Source organism: Orycteropus afer, unplaced genomic scaffold, assembly GCF_000298275.1.
Source record: "Orycteropus afer afer isolate SDZICR_OR568_19922 unplaced genomic scaffold, OryAfe1.0 scaffold00136, whole genome shotgun sequence".
Classification (NCBI taxonomy): domain Eukaryota; kingdom Metazoa; phylum Chordata; class Mammalia; order Tubulidentata; family Orycteropodidae; genus Orycteropus; species Orycteropus afer.
In genome coordinates, this window is record NW_006921723.1 from 3,920,262 (window position 1) to 3,940,179 (window position 19,918).

Below are 19,918 nucleotides of genomic sequence, written 5' to 3' on the forward strand. Positions count from 1 at the left end.
TCCCCCAGTGGCTAAGGGTGCGCACACTGCCTGCAGTCACCAGTGACTCAGAGGCTGGGGATTTAGGTGGAAACAGGATGTGTGCTCAGGAGGGGGGACTGGGAGAGGACTTGACCCACCAGGGGTCACAGTGCTCACCCAGAGGTCACTGGGATCTTGGGGGGGGTCACCAGATTCATTTAGCTAACCAAGTAGTCACTGGGGTTGCAGGGCTCACTCAGGAGGATCATGGGGGTCACTAGGCTCTCTGGGGATCACTGGGGGTCACGAGAGTCACCAAGCTCTCCAGGGATCATTGGGGGTCACGAGGGTCACCAGGCTCTTTGTGGGTCACAAAGGTCACCAAGCTCTCCAGGGATCGCTAGGCCGCTGGACTCATGAGGGTCAATGGGTTTACAGCACCCCCACCCCCGTGTCCCGTTCTGAGGCCTGGCCTTTGTGGCCACTGGTGTGCACTGGAAGCTGAGGTGGGCCTTGCTCTAGTCCAGATCAAGTAACATCTCACGTGTAGACAAGAGACCTGAAGGGCCCAGGTAGGCCCAACCCTCCCAGAATGAGCTCCACCCTCACCAGCTTGCTGGGCGGGACATCCCAGTCCTGGGCCCCACCCGCTGCAGGAGGTGGAAGCTGCTCAGGACTGAGCACCCGGCATTGCTTGCCAGACAGCCCATGGGGAACAGCCACTGCGTCCCCCAGGCCCCACGGAGGCTCCGTGCCTCCTTCTCCAGGAAGCCCTCGCTGAAGGGCACCAGGTGAGCGGTGGGGTGGAGGGGGCCGGTCTGGCCACCAGTGCTGGGTTGAGGGTCCTGGGGCTCCCCTCCCCCACACACCTCCTGCCAAGCTGTGAGCCCTCCTTCCTGGTCCCCAGAGAGGATGGCTCGAGGAGGTTGGCTGGCCTGTTTGGCAACGAAGCTGGCCCTGACGGGGATGCAATGGCTGACAAGATCCTGTACTACATCCCAGGGATGGTGAGCAGGGAGGGGTATAGCATGGGAAGAGATGGGGACAAGATCCTCCACTACATCCCAGGATAACGAAGGGGAATGGGGGTTGGGGGGTGGAGGTGAGCTTGGTCCGTGGTTCTCTTGATTGAGGCTGTATCGCAGCCCTCACCCGTGTGTTTGTGTTTGTGTGTGTGTGTGTGTGTGCTCAGCTCAGGGGCTCTGGGCTAGCCCAGAAGGGTTCACATCCAAAGACTGATAGAGGCAGAAACCGCCTGCTGGGCCTCATCCACTGAGAGTCTGGCGGAGAGCGAAACCAGCCGACTGAGTCAGGGTGCTGTGAGCGGCACCGGGAAGGGGCGGGCCAGCGGGCGGGGCCGGGAGTGTCCCACAGCGCCCAAGCCACCGTCCAGACCTGTGGCCCGCCAGCCTGGCCTGCCCCCGCCCGTGCAGGCAAGCACCCACAATCCATGTTGCTGCTCTGGACACAGGCGCCAGGTTCATGGTGCCGCCGTGACGCTTGCCCCGTCTTCACTCAGAAAGTAAGGGGGGTCAGAGGCAATGAGAGGGCATCTTCCCTACTCTGACACGGCTGCCTCACACTCAGCAGGCTCCGGGTTCCATAGGCTTGCCCTTGTACCCCATTTTATAAACAGAGCTGGACCCCAAGGCCACACCATAAGGAAGGGGCTTCCAAGCATGTGCCTGGCTACTTCTTCCTAGGAGGAGCTGGAGACCACCTTGCCCAGCTTCTATGGGGTTAAGGGTTAGCTGAGCACCAGGGAGAGGGAAAGATGCCTACAGGCAGGCTGGTACAGGGTTAGGGGTTCCAGGGCTGACAGAGACCCCCTCACTGCAGCTTCTTGTGGGGGGCCCAGGCTGACACTAGGAGGAGAGAGGCAAGAGTTCCTAGCCAGAAAGAGGCAGGCTATAAAGGAAAGGATCCCCCAATTTCTTACCCTAGAAATGTCCAGGGGAGGGGTCGAGGCTTCTCTCAGCCACTACTACCACCACCACCACCACCTGCCACCTCCTGTTTATTCTGTGGCTCGGGCAACTCCTTTCCTATCGGGCTGCCCTGTAGTCCTGGCCTCGGTCAGGCATAAGCACCCATGGAGATATGATGTGATGCTGTGGTACTGCCTGGTGGCCAGCCTCAGACCCCCACCCCATGTCCAGACCTCCCTTGCCAGGACATGGTGGTTGGAGGGGAACGAGCTCATTGAACCCGGCAGGTGGACAGGCAGACAGGTCTGTGGGTGGGTTCCTGCTTCTGTGGCCTAATTTCTGGTGTCCTGGCCCGACGTCAGCTCCCACACTGGGTGTGGGTGTGGAGGCCCCACCCAGGGGCAGGGTGGCCGAGGAAGCTGTGTGTCTGTCTGTTCACATTCCTGGGCTTGCCCAAGGGGCGGCTCAACTTGGCCAGGACAGCAGCTGTGTGGCATGCCCCGTGCAGGCCAGCTTTGGCCCTGTGCTTCTCAGTGTGATGGTCAGAACCCATTTATGTAGCAGTCTATGTGCAGGATGCTGGATGGACATGGGCCCCCATCCCTCTCTCTCATCCCTCCTCATTCCCCTCCCTCCTTCAGTAACAGAATGGAACCCCAGTATGTCCCAGGCTCTGACCTATGCCCTGGAAACTCAGCAATGAACAAAGGAGACTAAGACCCCTGTCCTCATGGCACAGACGTAGATGACAAATAAGTAGAAGACGTAGCAAGCTAGCTTTGGTCAATGCTAAGGAGAACAGTAAAGGAGCTGTGGTGGCATAGTGGTTAAAGCATTTGGCTGCTAACCAAAAGGTTGGCAGTTCAAACCTACCAGCTACTCTGTAAGAGAAAGATGAGGCAGTCTGCTTCTGTAAAGATTTACAGCCTTGGAAACGTTATGGGACAGTTCTATCCTGTCCTGAAGGGTCTGTATGAGTCAGAATCGACTCGATGGCAGTGGGTTAAGGAGACAAATGAAGGAAGAACAGGCTGTGGAAGGTGCCTCAGAGCAAAGCCAGGCAGAAGCAACAGTGAGTGCAAAGGCCCTAAGGCCGCCTTGTGCTGGTGTAAGGGAGGTAAGGTCCTTCATGACCCCCCCCCCCCAGGCCATGATGAGGACTTTGGGTTTTACCTTGAGGGAGGTGAGGGAACTGTGTGGAGTGTGAGAGCCACTCACCATGGCTGGCACCAGAGAGCTGACTGGACACATACGTGTCTTCCAGGTCCACGTTCATGGAAATCATTTTAGTAGCTTGAAAAGGTGGGAATACCACAGAAATCGGCAAATGCTGGAAACCAGGGCCATTTTTGGGGGAAGGGGCAGAATCGAGTATTAACTTTATCAGCCCACACTGGAAACATGAGGGTTTGAGCACCATCTCACCCAAACACCCCAAAACTTTTGACTACTAGTTCACTTCACTGTGTGTGTGTGTGTCTTTGTTGATGTGTGTGTCTGTGTATGTGAGTGTGTGTGGGAATGGCTATGTGTGAAGTTGTGAGCATGTGTGTGGGAGAAAGGGTGATGTGACTGACCCCACGTGTGTCTGCCTGTCCTAGAGATCGTCAAAGCAGCTTGCACGTGTGACAGCTCTATGTGGACTGGTCTGTGTGTCCATGTTCTCGTCATGCCCTCTGTGTGTGCACTGTGACCTTTTTACCGAAGCTGCCACTGACCCTGTCCAAACTCAAGTCCCCTACATCTCCAAGCCACCCCCCTCCCCTTTTCTAACTAGCTTCTTACTGCCTAAAGTCATGCTAGTCTCATCCCACCAGGAAGGGAGACGGGTCTGTCCCAGCATCTAGGTCAGGGCCCAGCCAGTGGCAAGTCCTGAGACAGTCAGTTGAGGGAGAGGTCTGTGAGATGCTGATGGCTCCGGCCCCGCTGGTGCAGATGAACATGTCACCAGGCCCATTACAGGCCCTAGGACACACATGGGCCTCAGCCACAGGCCTCGGCCTAGGGTGGGCTGCTGCCCCTGAGATGTGCCCCCACCCCAGGACATCCCAGGCCTAGAGAGCCAACGAGAAGCCATGGACCAGCCATTCCTGAGTGTTTTCAAGAAAGGACGGCGGAGGGTGCCCGTGAGGAACCTGGGCAAAGTCCTATACTATGCCAAGGTCCAGCTGCGGTTCCAGAACAGCCAGGTGGGGGCCTAGCCAGTGGGGCATCCTTGGGACCAGCCTCCTGCTGCCTCCTGGACCCTTAGACCACCTGCTCTCCCCTCAGGACACCAGCGACTGCTACCTGGAGCTCTTCCCTTCCCACCTCTACTTCCAGGCCCACGGCTCTGATGGCCTCACATTCCAGGTGAAGGGAAGGATAGACTGGGGGGCAAGCTGCTCCATGGACACCTAAGAATCGGGATAAGGGAAGATGCAAGAAAGCCGCTGCTCAGGGAGATGGGTTGCCAGGCCCACGTGGCCTCCAGAGACCCTTCCTCCTCACCCCTCCATGTCCTGGCAGGGGCTGTTACCACTGATGGACCTTCGTGTCTGCCCAATAGAGGGGTCCAGAGAGCATGCCTTCCAGATCACAGGTGGGCAACATGAAGTCAGCATGGCGGGAGCTCTCCACCCTGCCTGTGGTGCCTCCCCTCCCGCAGTGCAGACTACACTGACCCACACAGGGCTACTCAGTGCTCTTGGTGTCCCACCAGGGACATGCGCCAAGCCCCACAGGCCGACAGCAGCCCTGGGCATGTTGACTGGGGTCCTGGGCGGCCCTTGGCCTCTGCTAGGCATGCAGGCAAGCAGGCAGGTGGGCTGGGCTCATGTGGAAGGGCAGCAGGTCTGGGGACCTCCAGAGCTGTGGTTGGCTACCTCTCCACCTGGGCCCCCACCTTTCCTGAGGCCTGACACTTTTGGCCTACCACCTGCTCACCTGCTGCAGGCCCACTGCCCGCCCCCCTGCTGGTGCTCTGCCCCAGCGCCCCTGAGCGCACCCGCTGGCTCTACCACCTGGAGAAGCAGATGGCCCTTGCTGGGGGGCTGCGGCGTTGCCACTCGGAGCCCCCCCAGGTCAGTGCCCAACCACCGTTCCTACCCCACCCCAACCCCCCTCCTCGGCCTGTTCTAAACCCCCCTTTGCCAGGGCCCCACCGGGGATGAGCTGCCCTGGACTCTACAGCGACGGCTGACGCGGCTGCGGACAGTGTCGGGACATGAGGCAGGAGGCAGTGCCATCTGTGCCTCAAGAGTCAAGCTGCAGCATCTGCCCTCACAGGTGGGCAGGCAGGATGAGAGGGGGCTGGGAGAGAGATGTGAGGACCTTGAGGGGGTGGAAGGGGTGGAGGGAGGGGACACGAGGGCCCTGGAGGGCAGGGGGCAGGGCAGATGGTCTGGCCCTAGATGCCAGGCAACTCCAGTCCTGCCCTCTGTTTCCTGCTCACAGGAGTTGTGTGACCGGCTCCTGGTCCTGTACCCGACCTCCCTGGCCATCTTCTCTGAGGAACCAGATGGGCTTTCCTTCAAGGTGGGCCCCTCCCCTCTCTGGCGATCTGCCCAGGGAGGTGCCTTTTGTGTGGGAGTGGGAGGGGGCCGCGACTCAGGAGGAACCTGTATTTCAGGGCCTGTTGGGACAGAGCATGCTGGCCCCGCCCGCCCTGCCCCGCTGCCCTGGTCAGTCTGGTCTCAGCCCAGACATGGGCACAGAGGAGCCCCTGCCCTGGGCACCTGTGTCGTCCTAGGGAAGATCCTTAGTGACCAGCCAGACTGTGTCCCAGCTCCTGGTACCACCCCCCTAAGGGTCATGAGAGACCATCTCCCTTTTCTGAGAGTCAGCTGAGCCTGTGTGCACCTGAGGGTGTACATGTGTGCGTGTGATCCCCTGTGTATGCATGTGGGATCCCATGTGTGCGATTCCACATGTGAGCCGTGTCTGTGCTGGTATGTTTGTGTGTGATTCAGTTTGTGTGTGCATGTCTGATGCTATGTGCATGTGTGATCCCATGTGTGAGTGCACGTGTGTGTAATATTGTATGTGCATGTGTGGTTCTGTATGTAAATACACATGTGATACTGTGCATGTGTATGCAGGTATACGTGTGATCTTGTGTGTGCATAAGTGCATACATGTGATTCCATGTATATGTATGCAAATGTGTGGATTTTGTGTGTATGTAAACATGTACAATCCAATGTGCTCATGTTTGTGTGGGCACAGCCCCATGTGTGCATGTATGTGACCCCTGTCCATGCATATATGATCTCATGTGTGTGCATGTATGCATGCCTATTTGTACATAGTGCATGCATGTATGTGACCCGCGTGCATGCATGCATATGTGATCCTGTATGTGATCCTGTAGATGTATTCCCATGTGTGTGTATGTGTGCATGCCTGTGTGTGTACACAGTCTGTATATATGCATGTGTGTGTATGTGCATGCAATCCTGTGTGTGTGTGCAAGCCTATTTTCTGGAATCTGAATGTGTCTGTGTGTGGACACACTGTGACCTTTTCTCCCAGTGGGGGACCAAGTTCTCCAGTCACAGAAACACACACACAAAGATGGGGTGGGGCTTATCCCGTCATGAAAACAGTGAAGGTGATTGAGGGGACTGCAACAGCACTCTGTCTGCTCTTAGCTGACAAGGCCCCCAGAGGCTGGTGAAGATACCTCTAAGACAGACCTGGAGTCACTGGTCTCCCTCAGGGGTCAGCCTCTTTTGCTGGCCCTGCTTTGCCCCCTGTGGAGGCCCTCCCAGCCTGTTGAGTCCTTGGAACACCTTCCAGCAACCTCATCCCCCTATCTCCTCATCTATTCTGGAGGGCAGAATGGAGAGATGGGCCGTACAGAGGGAGGGGACTGATGCCAACCTTGTTTGACCCTCAGGGGGAGCTCCCACTCAGCGCCATTCACATCAACCTAGAGGAGAAGGGGAAGCAGATCCGCTCTTTCCTGATTGAAGGTGGGGCTGACCCCAGACCCCTGCCCCTGTCCCTAATTGGTGGGCCTTTTAGAAGGGGGATGTGGCCTTCTGGACTCTGGGACCCCCTGCCTCATGCATATCTGTGTTCAGGCCGCTTTATCAACACTATCCGTGTGGTGTGTGCCAGCTATGAGGACTATGGCCACTGGGTGCTCTGTCTCCGGACTGCTGCCCTCAGGGAAGGGGGTCCTGCCCTGCCAGGGCCAGTGCCGCAGATACCCACACAGGTGAGAGGCCCTCGCAGGTGTCAGGGTTGGCTGGAAAGATGGGCCAGTGGCAGCCCAGAGTCCCGTACGGCTCAGGCCCCAGGAGTGGTAAAAACGGGGACAGAAGGATAGGTCCAGGCATGGGTAGGCGGGAGAATGGCTGGCCACCCAGCTCACCCCCTGGCTGCCCAGGTTGTACATGGCGGCCGAGGCTCTCTCTCCTCGGATGGACGGACTAGCTGGGGCTCTGGGTGCCTGGCACCCCCCTCCACTCGCACCAGTCACTCCCTCCCTGAGTCCACGCTGCCACCACCCCCTGCAGGCTGCCCTGCCCAGCCTGGACCCGTGAGTACGCTGGGGGCAGGAGGCCACAGCAAATATGATGGGGAGCCTGGGTCCCCCAGCACTCTGTCCAGAGAGCCTGGAACCTGGTTTCTCAGGGGAGGGACCCAACCAGAGGGAGCTCCATGCAACCTCAGAGGGTTGTGTGGGAAAAGGGCATGGGGGGAACTTTCTGGAAGGTTCTTAATTCCCACAGGACCAGGCTGATCCAGGCTACGCCAGCATCAGCCCCCGGAGGTCAGAGCTGAGACGAGGGGGCAGCAGCAGGTCACCCAAGAGAAAGGCCCAGGGAGAGGGGCCCGTCCCATCCGCTCCGCTACATTTAGACCTGGACCTGACCAAGGTGGGCCTAGTGTCCCAAGCCCAGCCTGGCTCTCCCTCTCTATGGCTCCCCAGCCTCTGCTTCTCTGGGTCTTCCAGAGGCATGTTACAGAGAAGGGAGCACTTGGGCCCCTTCCAGATCAAGGGACCCTCTCTTCTGTCATCTTCATTACAGCTGAGCAGGCTGAGCCTAGAAGGAGACCCAGACGACCCTGGGGAGACACCACACTCCCCACTCTATGCTGATCCCTACACCCCACCTGCCACCTCCCACCACAAGATCACAGATGTTCGGGGCCTGGATGAGGTCAGTCCCCTACTGAGTGAGAAAGAGCTGAGTGGTGCCTGCAGCCTGAGGTTTAGAGTGTGCTCAAAGCCTAAAGTCTGGGTATTGTCCCTGGTCTGGGGTCTGGGGTGTGCTCCTGGCCTGAAGTCCAGAAGCCTGTGGTCTGCTAGGGCCATGATAGGAGGAGCCCAAGGAGGGTCTCTGGCCCTCTGGTCACCCAGGCTTTCCTGGCAGTTCCTCAGCGCCATGCAAAGCTCCTCTGGGCCAGAAGCATCGAGTGCCTTCCCAGCTGTCCCTGTGTCTGTGCCTGTCTCTGACCCCAGCCCTGGCCCTTCTGGCTCTCCTGGCCCCTACCTGCTGCCCAAGAAGGGAGCCCCGCAGGGTCGTAACTCTCAGAGACACCGAAGTTCCTTCAAGGGCAGGGGGCCAAGGCCTCCAGATTCCCCTAAGCTTGTAAGTAGCAGCCCCCAGCCTGACTTGAGGGTGGTGCAAGAGGGAATGGTCTTGGGGTCGGGTGGGGTGGGGCATGAGGGAAAGTGGTGTGGGGGAGGGGTAGTGTAGGAGAGGGGTCTAGTGGGCTTCTTCCATAGCCCAATGGAGTAGGAGAGACATTATGGGTGGAGATGGGGTGCCAGAGACAAGGAGCAGAAAGGACGTCAGAGATGGGGAAAGGAGTCTAGAGGATAGGGAAGGGAGGAGATAGAGCAGAAGGCTCAGGAAGGTCTGTCAGATTGGAAGAGTGAGCCTGCCCCTAGGCCTCTCCTAGCTCCCTTCCCCATGGGCTTGGCCAGGGACTTGGCTGGCTTTGAGGCTGGAATCCCAGGCTTAAACTGGCTATTTGCGGTCCCCAGGTCTCCACTTCGAGGGAAAGTTCACCTGACCCCCTGCCACCTCCCCCAGGTGAGTAAGGGCCTTGCCTCTCCCTGGGGCTGGGATGCTCAGGATCCCTGAGCCTCCCCACCAACACATCTCCATCTACCAGCCAGCTGCTCCTCCCGGAGGCATGCAGGTCCAAGCTACAACAGTGTCTGGGATGAGGCCACATCGCCCTCCCGCCAGAAGTGGCCCCGGCCAGGTGCACCTGAGGCCGAAGGAGCCCTGACCCAGTGGATCTGACAGCGTCACAGTGCTGGGGCTGTGGGCGGGCCTGGAGGGTGTTTGCCACTGGGCCTGGGTCTATCTCTGAGGGGCACACGGCTGACCAACCGTGTGCCCTTTGACCCGTTAAATTCTGGACCAGGGTCTGGACCCTGGGGCTCCACCTCTGGACTCTGGCTCTTGGGGGTCTCCAGCAGCTGGAGGGGCTGGGAGGGGGGCTGGTCATCAGGGTTGTCCTAGGTAGTGTGGCCAGACCACAGATCAGGAGGCTCCTCAGGGCAGTCCCTCAGTCCTGCCCCCAGGAAGGAATAGGGAAGGGGAGTTGATGGGGGCTTCACCTAGGGGCAGAAGGAAGCACTGGTGTGAGGGTCAGAAGGCTAGGAAAGTCAAGTCAGTGAGAGTCAGCGTATGTGAGGTCAGAGGGCATATGTGAGAGGATGTGAGGGTCAGAGGTCAGCGAGGTCAAGACATCCCAGGTGGATGGGTGAGAGTATAGCACCAGGGAGGTTGGGGGTCCCGGTTTCACTTGGGCCTATGTGAATTGGGGTAGGACTGTTGGGAGAGACTGGTGCCACTAAACAAGAAAGAAAGAAAGAAAAGGAGATTTTATTGGTTCTCTGTGTGTCCACACGTTCCCCTCTCAACCCCGTCATTGGAGCCCCAAGTCCATGGGCCCCTATGCCCCCTGATCACAGGGTGCCCATTGAGCCCAGTCCCCAACCACTCTGCCCCTCCTCACACTCCTCAGTCACCACCATGTCACCCCACCTGTGGGAGCCCTGGGACAATCCCACATGCCCAGCCCCCACCCATTTACCTGCATCTGCCTCTGAACGCTCCACCTAGGGTTGAGCCCCAAGGTTGAGCTGAGGCTCTGCCCTACAGACCCCTGCCCTGCAGGGGCTGCCTGCCATCTCTTGCCCTCTTAAGTGCCTTTGCCACAGCGCTCAGGACTCGGAGCAACATTGGAGGTTCTCACCAAACTCCCCACCTGGGAGCAGGGCAAGGAGTCCCAGAACACCTCTGGCCTTGGGTCCCCAGCCTCCCACCTTCCCTCCCTGCTAGACTTCCTGCCGGGTCCTTGCTGCTGCTATGACCCTGTCCTGCCTGCCCCTTGGCTTGGGGTTGCCGAGTAGAGTATAGCTAAGCAGCAGGTCACTTTCTGTTGTAAGTACCTTCTACCACTACATGCCTGAAATTCACACTCTGCTGGACACCTGTCATTTGCTGAATCAACTGACCACTCCACCACGCAGCTACCTGCTTTAGAACCTACCCCCCCCCAGGTGGGTTGAGAGGGAGCCTTGGCCTTTGGTCACTGACTGGACCTTCTGGTGGAGTTGGGGTCCAGGACCAGGACGTCGGTTTCCACCTGGACATCTTGACCATGTGGGAGATGGGATCAAGGGCCGAAGGGCAGCGCTGTCGTCCTGGCCCCTGTGGCCAGCTCCTGATCTTGCTGTCTTCCTGGGCAAGGCCTGACTCCTAGGAGCTGGGGCTGGGGCTGGGGCTGGGGCTGCGGCTGGGGCTGGGGCTGCGGCTGCGGCTGGTGCGTCCCCGTGCCACCTGCCGGCGGAAGTACCGGATGGCAGAAATGGTGCCAATGTTGGCCAGCAAGACTGCAAGAGAAGCGCCAAGCCCCTAAGCGCTGGCTGGAGTTTGGGTATCCCCTTTCTGCCCACGTGTTTCCTCCCTCAAAGGGTCAGAGCAGTTTAGCAGGGGGAGGAGCAAGTTCAGGGGAGAAACCTAGAACGCTTGTCTCACCTGCCCCTACCCCCTGCTGGGCACACCAGCTGAGGCCTCCTCTGACTTCCGGGCACCAGCCCCCTCCCTTTTCCAAGGGCCCCCAAACCTGTTTTCCAGGCATCTGGGGTGTGCAGATCTGACGTCCTCACAGCCCACGTAGCAAAGGCCACAAACACTAAGCACATGTCACGCTGGCTGAAGGTGAACACAGGGAGGGGACTCCAGGGCTCCCCTAGGATAAAGAAGCACCTGCTCCGGCTGCTCTGCTCAGAGGCACACCTGCGCTGGGCACATCCATCCCCAAGACACCTGTCTCTGACACTCCTGTCCCTAAGATGTCTATCCCAAATCACGTCTGTCCCCAACACATCTGTCCTGAGTCACATCTGTCCCAAACATGTCTATTCTGAGTCACATCTGTCCCCAATACATTTCTCTTGAGTCAAATCTTCCTTGTGACATGTCCTAAGACCTGGGTGGCATGTGCATATTTAAGTCAGGGTGACCTGGGGAGGTCCCTCTATGAAACTTCCTAATAAATGCCTTCCAGAGGTGACAGATCAGGCACGTGAGAGTGAACATGCTATGCCTGAGTTAGAATAGTCCCCTTTGAAGGCCCCGGTCCTAGGGCGGCCAGGAACTGCCCTTCCTTCTGCAATGGTCACAGCCCCTCCCCAGCTCAGGACCTGAATCCTGCTGCCCCTCTGGGTCCTGCCCAGCCCCTCCCCAGCCACCCTCCTGGCTGAGCTCTCCGGACAGTGTGTTCCTGGGACCTGGCCATGGGACCTCCTGGCACTCACCTGCACGCCTAACCACCAGGCCAAGCTCCTCTTCAGTGACCACACTGGGCTCAGGTGGGGGGGCCAGATCCAGCATACACCCCCACTCCTCCTCCCCAAGGAAGTACTCGTAGGCCTCAGGGACAGAAATGGGTACAGGGTCTCCAGGTGGAAGGGCTGGTGCAGGCTCGGCAGGCTGGCAGGGGGCTTGGGTCTGGCCCCCACGTGATCTTGGCCTCTGGGCCCCACGGTCCCAGAAGAAGAACTCACAGACGTCCGGCCACTGCACATCCTCTGGGGCCGGCTCAGCTAGCCCCTCCTCAGCATCCTCCTCCTCTTCCTCAATGGTGTCACAAAACAAAAACTCATAGGCCTCGGGGAGGGTCAGGGCAAAGTCCCCTGACCTGGGGCCCCGTGAGGCGGAAGAGGCAGGGGGAGGCAGGTGCTTGAGGATTCGAGGCTGGGGTGGCCGGGGCTTGACTGCCACAGCGTCCCAGGCCCCTGGCACTGCCCGGGCTCCTGCTGCCAACCTTGCTGGCGAGGGTGGGCCTGGGGTGGCCCTGAGCTCTGGCTCCTTGGGGCTACTAGCCACAGCCATGGAGAATCGCACTTTCTTCCTCTTGGGAGCCTGAGTGAGGCCTGTGGGGGGCTCCCCTGAGAGATGCCCAGGGGTTTCTGTTGAGGGCTCAGGCCCGGTCAGGGGCACAGCAAGGATCTCACTTCGCCCAGCTGCAGATTCAGGCTTCCCCACACCAGGTAGGGCCTCAGGGATGGAGGACCAGGACGGGGCATCAGTGGACGCTGTGAGGGCTGGTGTGCCCATTATGTCTACACCAGACTTGACTTGGGGAATGGGGTGAGGCAGAGCCGAAGGTGGGGTAGCCACTGAGGCAGGTGTAGATGGGTCCACATGTGGCTTGACCATTGGGACCAGCGTAGGCAGATTGGCATCCAGCCTAGGCTTGGAGACAGGGGCAGACAGAATCCCATCCGGTGGAGGCTGGGAGTCAGGTATAGATGGAGCCCCACTGGGAAGTGGCTTAGAGTCGGGTGTAGACGGAGCCTTGTGGGGTAGAGGCTGGGAGTTGGGCATAGACAGAGCGCCACTGGGGGGTGGCTCGGAGTCAGGTGTAGACAGAGCTCCGTCAGGTGGCGGCTGGGAGTCGAGGGCAGACGGAGCCCCGTTGGGGGGTGGCTCAAAGTCAGGGGTAGACAGAGCCCCATCAGGTGGCGGCTGAGAGTCGAGGGCAGATGGAGCCCCGTTGGGGGGTGGCTCGGAGTTGGAGGTGTACACCGAGTGCACCTCAGGTCTGGGGGCTGTTCTGACCTGGTCTGCACCTCGCTCACTCTTGAGTGCAGGTGTGGTCAGCCCCAAACCTGGTCGACATTGGGGAGCTGTAGTCAGGGTGCCAGTGCCAGCCTCGAGAGCCAGCCCAGAGTCTGGCTCCGGCCTGGTGCCTATGGCTGGCTCTGCCACAAGGGGTGGGGGCCTAGCCTCAGAGGGCAGTGGGGAGTCCAGCTGGGTTGGAGTTCCCAGGTGCCCACCCCCCTTGGCACCTGCTGTGCGCCTCTTCTTCCTACTAGGGTTCCGCAAGGGGGGCCCAGGGCTGTTAGGGGGCTTTTGGGGGGGTTCTTGGCTCTGAGGGGGCTCACCGGGGGGCCCAGGGGCAGAGCCACGGGGGGCTGGGCCCTGCAGAAGCCTCTGCATCTCGCCTTCTGAAAACACCGGCCCCAGGAGGGATGTAGAGTGGCCAGGAGAGCTGACGCTAGAGCTGAGGGGCTGCTGGGCTGCTGACCTTGTGGACGTGCCGGGCGTCTGCTGACCAGCCCCTGGGGCCAGGATGGGCTCACACCTGCTGACCAGCGGCTGGGTGGTGTCCTTGTCCTCCTCCTCCTTGTGGCCCTGCTGGCTCCTCCCCCCCAGAGCCAGCTGCCCAGTGAGGAGGAGTGGGGGCCTGGGGGGACTGCTGCCACTGCTGTCCCCTTGGTCAATGTCACTGGACAAGGGCTCGTCCCCAGATGCCAGGTCAGCGTGCAGGAGGCCACATTCATCAGTAGTGGCTGAGAACTCAGCCCAGTCCTGGTCACTCAGCTGAACACTGTACTGAAAGTTTTCCATGTTGAGTCAGCCAGGCACCGGAGGAAGCAGTAGAGAGGGAACAGGAGCGTCAGGGACCCTGGCCTAGGGCGGCAGGTAGCCCCCTCCTCATGGGCTCCAGTGGCTGCCTCCCAGGTCCCTGGCCTGGAGACCTGTGCTCCATCCCCTCCCCGGAAAGCAGCAAAATGGGATAGTCCAGCAGAAAGGATGTGTTTCTTCCAAACCTTTTTGATTGTTTCCTCCAAGTTAGAAAATCTTCCAGTCCCACTCCGCCTGTTTCCAAGTGAAGCCCAGCGTGATTGTATATACAGACCAGATGGCGTTCCTGATGTCAGACAAGCCTTTACAGCAGTGAGGCCTCTCCCAATGAGACGCCGTCACCCCATAGTTCCTGCACGTCTTTACACGGCTCAGGGGTTCAGCTTCCCATGTCCTCATCCTCCGAGGAGACTCTGTCTGCCCCAAGGGCTCCCGGAACCAGCCAGCCCTGGCCTATCCCAGCATGCCCCAGGAGGTTACTGGCCAAGGAGGCGGGCCATGGTGTCCAGCAGGTGACCAACCCTCCGTGACCTTCCTCCAGCCTTGGTGGGGATAGGCTGATTTGGGATAGCCCTGCACCAGGCTTCCTCTGAGCTCACCAAGGTCATGCTGGGGTTGCCAGAGCTAGCGCAGGGCTCAGCGGCGAGACCTGGCCATGACCCCGTGCACACCTGGCCGGAGTCGCTGGATGCAGGTACGCCCCCAGTGCCCTCCACAGGGTCTGTGCATCCACTCAGGCTTGCGAGCTACCTGGTCCCTCCCCTGCCCATCTCAGAGAGCCCAAGCCCCTGCCTCTTGAACCTCTGGGGCTGCTACCCCTATATCCTGGCTAGACAGTCACTTTGGCAGGGACAGTCCTGAGAAGGGATGGTTCAAGACTAGGGCTATGACTTCCTGACCCACTGACCCTCACTCTTCTATCCAACCCTTGGGGAGGTCTCTATGGGGGCTGCCACCATAGAGGACCCATATGAAGGGCATGAGGGCCAACCTTGTCCTACCTGGGACCCTGCAGCTTGGTGGGGTTGAGAGGGGGTGTGAGCTCAGTCTGTCCCAGGCGACATGGTGCTGTAATGAAGGCCCCACCCCCACTGCCAAAAATAACCATCCTACCAGTCACACACATCTCCTGCTGCCCTTAGATTCCAGGCCACAAATAGATGGCATTTGAGGAGTCTGCAGATATGTGAGGGACACCTCCCCATGAAGCTGGATCTGGTGCTGGCACAGGCTGAGGGGCTGAGGGAGGACAACGGCCAGCTAGCAACCAATGCCCAGTAACCTCAGCCTCAAGGGCCTACCTTCTCAGGCTGGAGGTCCAGATCCAATTCCTCTTCCTTCCTTTCCCTGATAGCCCCCTCCTGCCACTCATACAGCCCTTTCCTCATCCTATAGCCCCTTCCTCCTCCTCCTGCACCCCCTCCTCTTCCTCCTGTACCTCCTTCTGCATTTACAATCCCTTTCTCCTCATTCATCCTCCTATAGCCACTTCCTTTTCCTACAAACTGCCAGCCTGGTGAAACTGAGCTAGGCAGAGAGGAAGGGGTCATGCTTCTGCCCCAAGAGGTGGTTCTCAAAAAAAAAAAAAAAAACAAACCTCCTCACTGCTGTTGAGCCAATTCAACTCATAGTGACCCCTCCTTGGGTTTCTGAGGCAGTATCTCTACAGAAGTAGATTGCCCAACCTTCCTTCCGAGGAGTGGCTGGTGGGTTTGAACCAGCAGCCTTCTGGTCAGCAGTCAAGTGCCTTATATAATGAATATGGCAGGCACAGGGGATAATCACCTTGCCTATGGCCATACACCTGTGCAGAGCCGGGTCCCAAAGTGCTACCATGCCCCCCACCCCCACAGAGCCAGGTCCCAATACCCACCCTCCCAACAACCCCCTGCAGCCTCCTCCAGCTTGGGGACATGAGGAAGTGGGGGCTGGACATCAAAACCTGAGCAAATGGGGACTGAGATTATTTCTGAGAGTGATGCATTATAGAAGGCAGGGAGGGCCCTGCAGGGTGGCATTGGTCATCTGAGTGAGATGGAGAGACAGAGAGAGGCAGCAAGTGAGGTAGGACAGGGGTGGGGGCTTGGGAGGATGGAGGGAGGTGGTGTCACACGGGGCCTCACTCAGGCTCAGCTCTTGTTCGAGTTACACACAACTGTGCAGAAAGTGCACATCTCACGACAGAGCAGTGGTCGGTTTGCAGACAGCGAGTGCAAAGGTGGCCCAGAACCAGGTTGAACACTGGCCTGGACATGGTCCTGACTCCACCTAGCCTACCTTGCATCTGGGCACTTTGCACCAGGAGCCACAAACCCAGAGTGCCTGAGGTCTGGGTCTAATAGCATACATCATATGGTCACAGCTCCATGGAGCAGCCTGCCGTGTGGACTTCTACACTGTATTCAGCCTGGTCACTGTAGATGGATATTTGAGTTGTTGCCAAATATTACAATTAGTGCTGGTCTGGACATTCTCGAGCGCCTATACTGTTCACACCTGCAGGAGAGGAATTGGGGCCAGCGTAGGTGCTTATTTGATGTTAGGGGATGCTGTCCTGCAGTTTTCCAAAATGCCTGCGGGATTCATGCCCACTATTGGCCATGTGGGCTCTCTTGCTCCACATTACAGCCACACCTGGTCTGTTTGTCTTTGCCGTGTGCCCAGAGTGGTAGTGTTTGAAGTTTCAGTCTGCATTCTTTGACAACAATGAGGCCTTTGGCTGTTGGTGTCTTTTCTTTGTAAGGTGTCTGTCTGATGCATTTGCCTGTTTTCTACGGGACCACCTGCCTATTCCTCACGACTCATGGGAGTGTGTTATGCTGGATGAGAGCTCTCCAGGGAATATTTGTATCTTATTTCTGTCTCCCTCTCTGTCATGCTTATTCACTTTCTTAATGGTGCCTTTCAAAGAACAGTTCTTAATTTTAATGTAGTCCAATTATTAAGTCCTCTGCCCTTTAAAGAAATCTTTGCCTGCCTGAAGGCATGAAAACATCCTTTTATTTATTTATGTATTTATTTATTTATTTATCTAAAAGCTTGATGGACATCACTTTCACTTCCAGGTCTGCTGCCACCTGGTGCTAATTTGGGGTGGGGTGGGGGGTAGCTGCAGCATTTGTCCCCACAGGGGGTACATTCTCGCCTGTACTGTGGTGACACTTATATGGGAGTGTCTTTGGAGGCTTGAGGTTCACCTATCTGTCCAAAGGGACACAGTCGTGAGCCCAGCACTGACTTTCATGGGGGTTTGGGGCAGAGGAGTGATGGGACCTTGTGGAGAAGAGCAGGTAGAGTCAGAGGGGAAGCATAGGGTGAGAGGCTGTGACAAGGGCACTGCTGAGAAAAGTCTCATGGGGGGTAAAGAGGACTGAAGTGTGGCTCCCATTCCCCCAGCCCGGACCTCCTGGGATTGGTGTCCGTGTGCTGTAAGGATGGGGACACCAGGGGGCACTCTGTCATGAATGTGGTATAGCAGTGCCTCAATCCAGGGAGGGAGAATGTGCCATACTGAAAATGCACCTCTATGTTGGAGGCTCTAAGTGTTGGTGGAAGGAGCTCTGGTGGTAGAGTGCCTAACGCATTTGACTGCTAATGGGAAGGTTGGTGGTTCAAACCCACCAGCCACTCCATGGAAGGAAGACTGGGCAATCTCCTTCTGTAAAGATTTACTGGCTCAGAAACCCAAAGGGGGTCGCTATGACTTGGAATCAACTCGATGACAGTGAGTTTGTTTTTTTTAAGTGTTGGTGGAGACTAGCATGTGGACCAGTGGATGCAACTGGACAAATGACAAGATGGATGGACAGACAGATGAACGAAGGAATGGACAAATAGATCAACAGTTGGCTGACTGGGTGAACAGCCAGATGGAGGGATGGATGGAGCCTAAGGGGCTGGGTAGGGGCAATGTAGGAGGGCTGAGTGGAGAGTGGAGTGAAGGGAGGACACAGGCTGCTGTGCCCCTGGTGGCCATGAGAGGGCAGCATGACTCTACAGGAAATGGCAGTCCAGCCTGGGGTGGGGGCTTCTGGTTTGGGTTTACCCTGGTCCTGCCCCTTTTCTCCCAGGAGGGAAATGATATGGTAGATACTTCCATGGAAGTGGCTAGGTCCCTTTCCTGAACACATGAGCCTCTCTACCTCAGCCCTTGACCTCCAGATGGTCAGCTCTCAAAATAAGAGTCAATTTTCAATGAGCAACTATAAACATCAGGTGCAATCCCAGGTGCTTGTGGTAGTTAAGGTCGTGTTATCAGCTTGGCTTGGCTGTGGTTCTGAGTGACAGAGCAGCTGCGTGTAGTTGTTACCCATGAGGAATCGGAATCACCTCCATGGTGGGATCTGCTGTGAGCAGCTAAGTAGTTGAAGGGGTGTTGTTTTCAGGGTGTGGCCTGCTTCCAATATCTATGCAAAAGCTTTGGGCAAGATCTCGAGCTTTTTGGCACATTTTGGGCTGTGTTGCCTGCTGATCTTGGGACTGTGCCTTTTACCTGCCTGTCTTGGGTTTGTCAGCCTCAGCAGCCAGCAGCTGCAGGAGTTAGAAGAAGCTTCCGGCTCCAGTGAGCCTGGAACAAGAGGCAGAGCTGAAGCCCAATGTTGAGGGGCCTTCACCCAGTCCCTGGGCCCGGCACTCTGAATTCGGACTTCTAGCCTCCTAAACTGCAAAAGACTAAATTCCTGTTAGTTGAAGCCATCCATTTGTGGTATTTCTGTTATAGCAGCACTAGAGAACTAAGGCTGTACCATACTTGGATTATGGGTTTCTTCCTTTTTCATTGTTTAGTAGCTTTAATAGTTTATTATATAATTAACACACATTAGACTACACACACTTAACGTGTTCATTTTCCTACGTTTTGAGTTTTACATACCCATGAAATCGTCACAACAATCAAGATAGTGAATATGTCCATCACTCCAAGTTTCCTTGCATCCCAGGTAATTCCCCCCACCACCAGCCAAGGCAGCCATTAATCTACATTCTGTCAATATATATTACTTTCTATTTTCTAGACTTTTATATATGTGAAACCATACAGTATGCAAGTCTCCTGTTGCTCAGCATAATTATTTTGAGATCTATCCATGTTGCTGCATGTATCAATAGTTATCTTCATTGATGAGTCATAAACCATTGCTGGAAATACTACACTTTATCCACTCACCCGTTGGGCTATTTCTAGCTTCTATGAACATTCCTGTGTAAGTCTTTGTATGATATATGCTTTCATTTCTCTTGAGCAAGTACTTAGAATTGGAATATAGCAAGGTCATATGAAAGGTATATATTTTAACTTCTTAACAAACTGCTAAACTCCTCTTCCATGTGGTTGTACAACTTTTCATTCCCACCAGCGGTATATGAGAGTCCCAGTTGCTCCACATCTTCATCAACACTTGGTGGGGTCAGCCATTCTATGAAGACATTCTAATAGGTGTGTATGGTGTCTCATTGTGGTTGTGATTTGCATTTCCCTAATGACGAAAAGTTGCAAGAGTTGGAAACAAAGAAGCATTGGAAGTTGGAAAGCATGTCCTTGGTGGTAGAAATGATACCAGAGAATTTGATAGAATTTTGCATGACCAGTGACTTATGCATTGCAAATACAATTTTTGGACAACATAAGTGGACCTCACTAAATGGAATACACAGGAATCAAATTGACTACATCTGTGCAAAGAGGTGATGAGAAGCTCAATATCATCAGTTAGAACAAGGCCAGGGGCCAACTGTGGATCAGACTGCCAATTGCTCATATGCAAGTTCAAATTGAAGAACATTAGAACAAGTCTATGAGATAAGACCTTGATTATATCTCATCTGAATTGAGACCACCTGAAGAATAGATTTGATGCCTTGAACACCAACGTTTGAAGACCAGACAAGTTGTGGGATGACATTAAGAACATTATACATGAAGAAAGCAAAAGGTCATTAAAAAGACAGGAAAGGAAGAGAAGACCAAAATGGATGTCAGAAGAGACTAACATATAATAGAAATATGTTTTTTTAATTTTACTTGTATCAATCTTGTATCCTACAACGTTGTTAAACTCACTTATTAGTTCTAGTAGCTATTTTGTAGATTCCATTGGGTTTCTAAATAGATAATCAGGTTATCTGTGAATACAGATA

General features: G+C 56.3%; 2 protein-coding genes across 2 annotated transcripts; one reads left to right on the forward strand and one right to left on the reverse strand.

Annotated features, from left to right (window-relative positions):
• Window positions 1–669: 669 nt before the first annotated feature.
• PLEKHN1 (pleckstrin homology domain containing N1) lies at window positions 670–9,136 on the forward strand. The gene is made up of 16 exons (XM_042781594.1): window positions 670–752; window positions 869–968; window positions 3,932–4,078; window positions 4,161–4,241; window positions 4,398–4,470; window positions 4,824–4,951; window positions 5,025–5,156; window positions 5,325–5,405; window positions 6,769–6,844; window positions 6,956–7,092; window positions 7,264–7,416; window positions 7,610–7,756; window positions 7,910–8,041; window positions 8,255–8,473; window positions 8,872–8,920; window positions 9,003–9,136. Exons 1-16 carry the CDS (start codon window positions 670–672, stop codon window positions 9,134–9,136), a joined length of 1,872 nt encoding a protein of 623 aa, XP_042637528.1.
• Window positions 9,137–10,603: 1,467 nt separating this feature from the next.
• On the reverse strand, window positions 10,604–13,762 carry PERM1 (PPARGC1 and ESRR induced regulator, muscle 1). The gene is made up of 3 exons (XM_007945493.1): window positions 11,665–13,762; window positions 10,971–11,096; window positions 10,604–10,737 (listed from the first exon to the last, which is right to left on the reverse strand). Exons 1-3 carry the CDS (start codon window positions 13,760–13,762, stop codon window positions 10,604–10,606), a joined length of 2,358 nt encoding a protein of 785 aa, XP_007943684.1.
• Window positions 13,763–19,918: the final 6,156 nt, after the last annotated feature.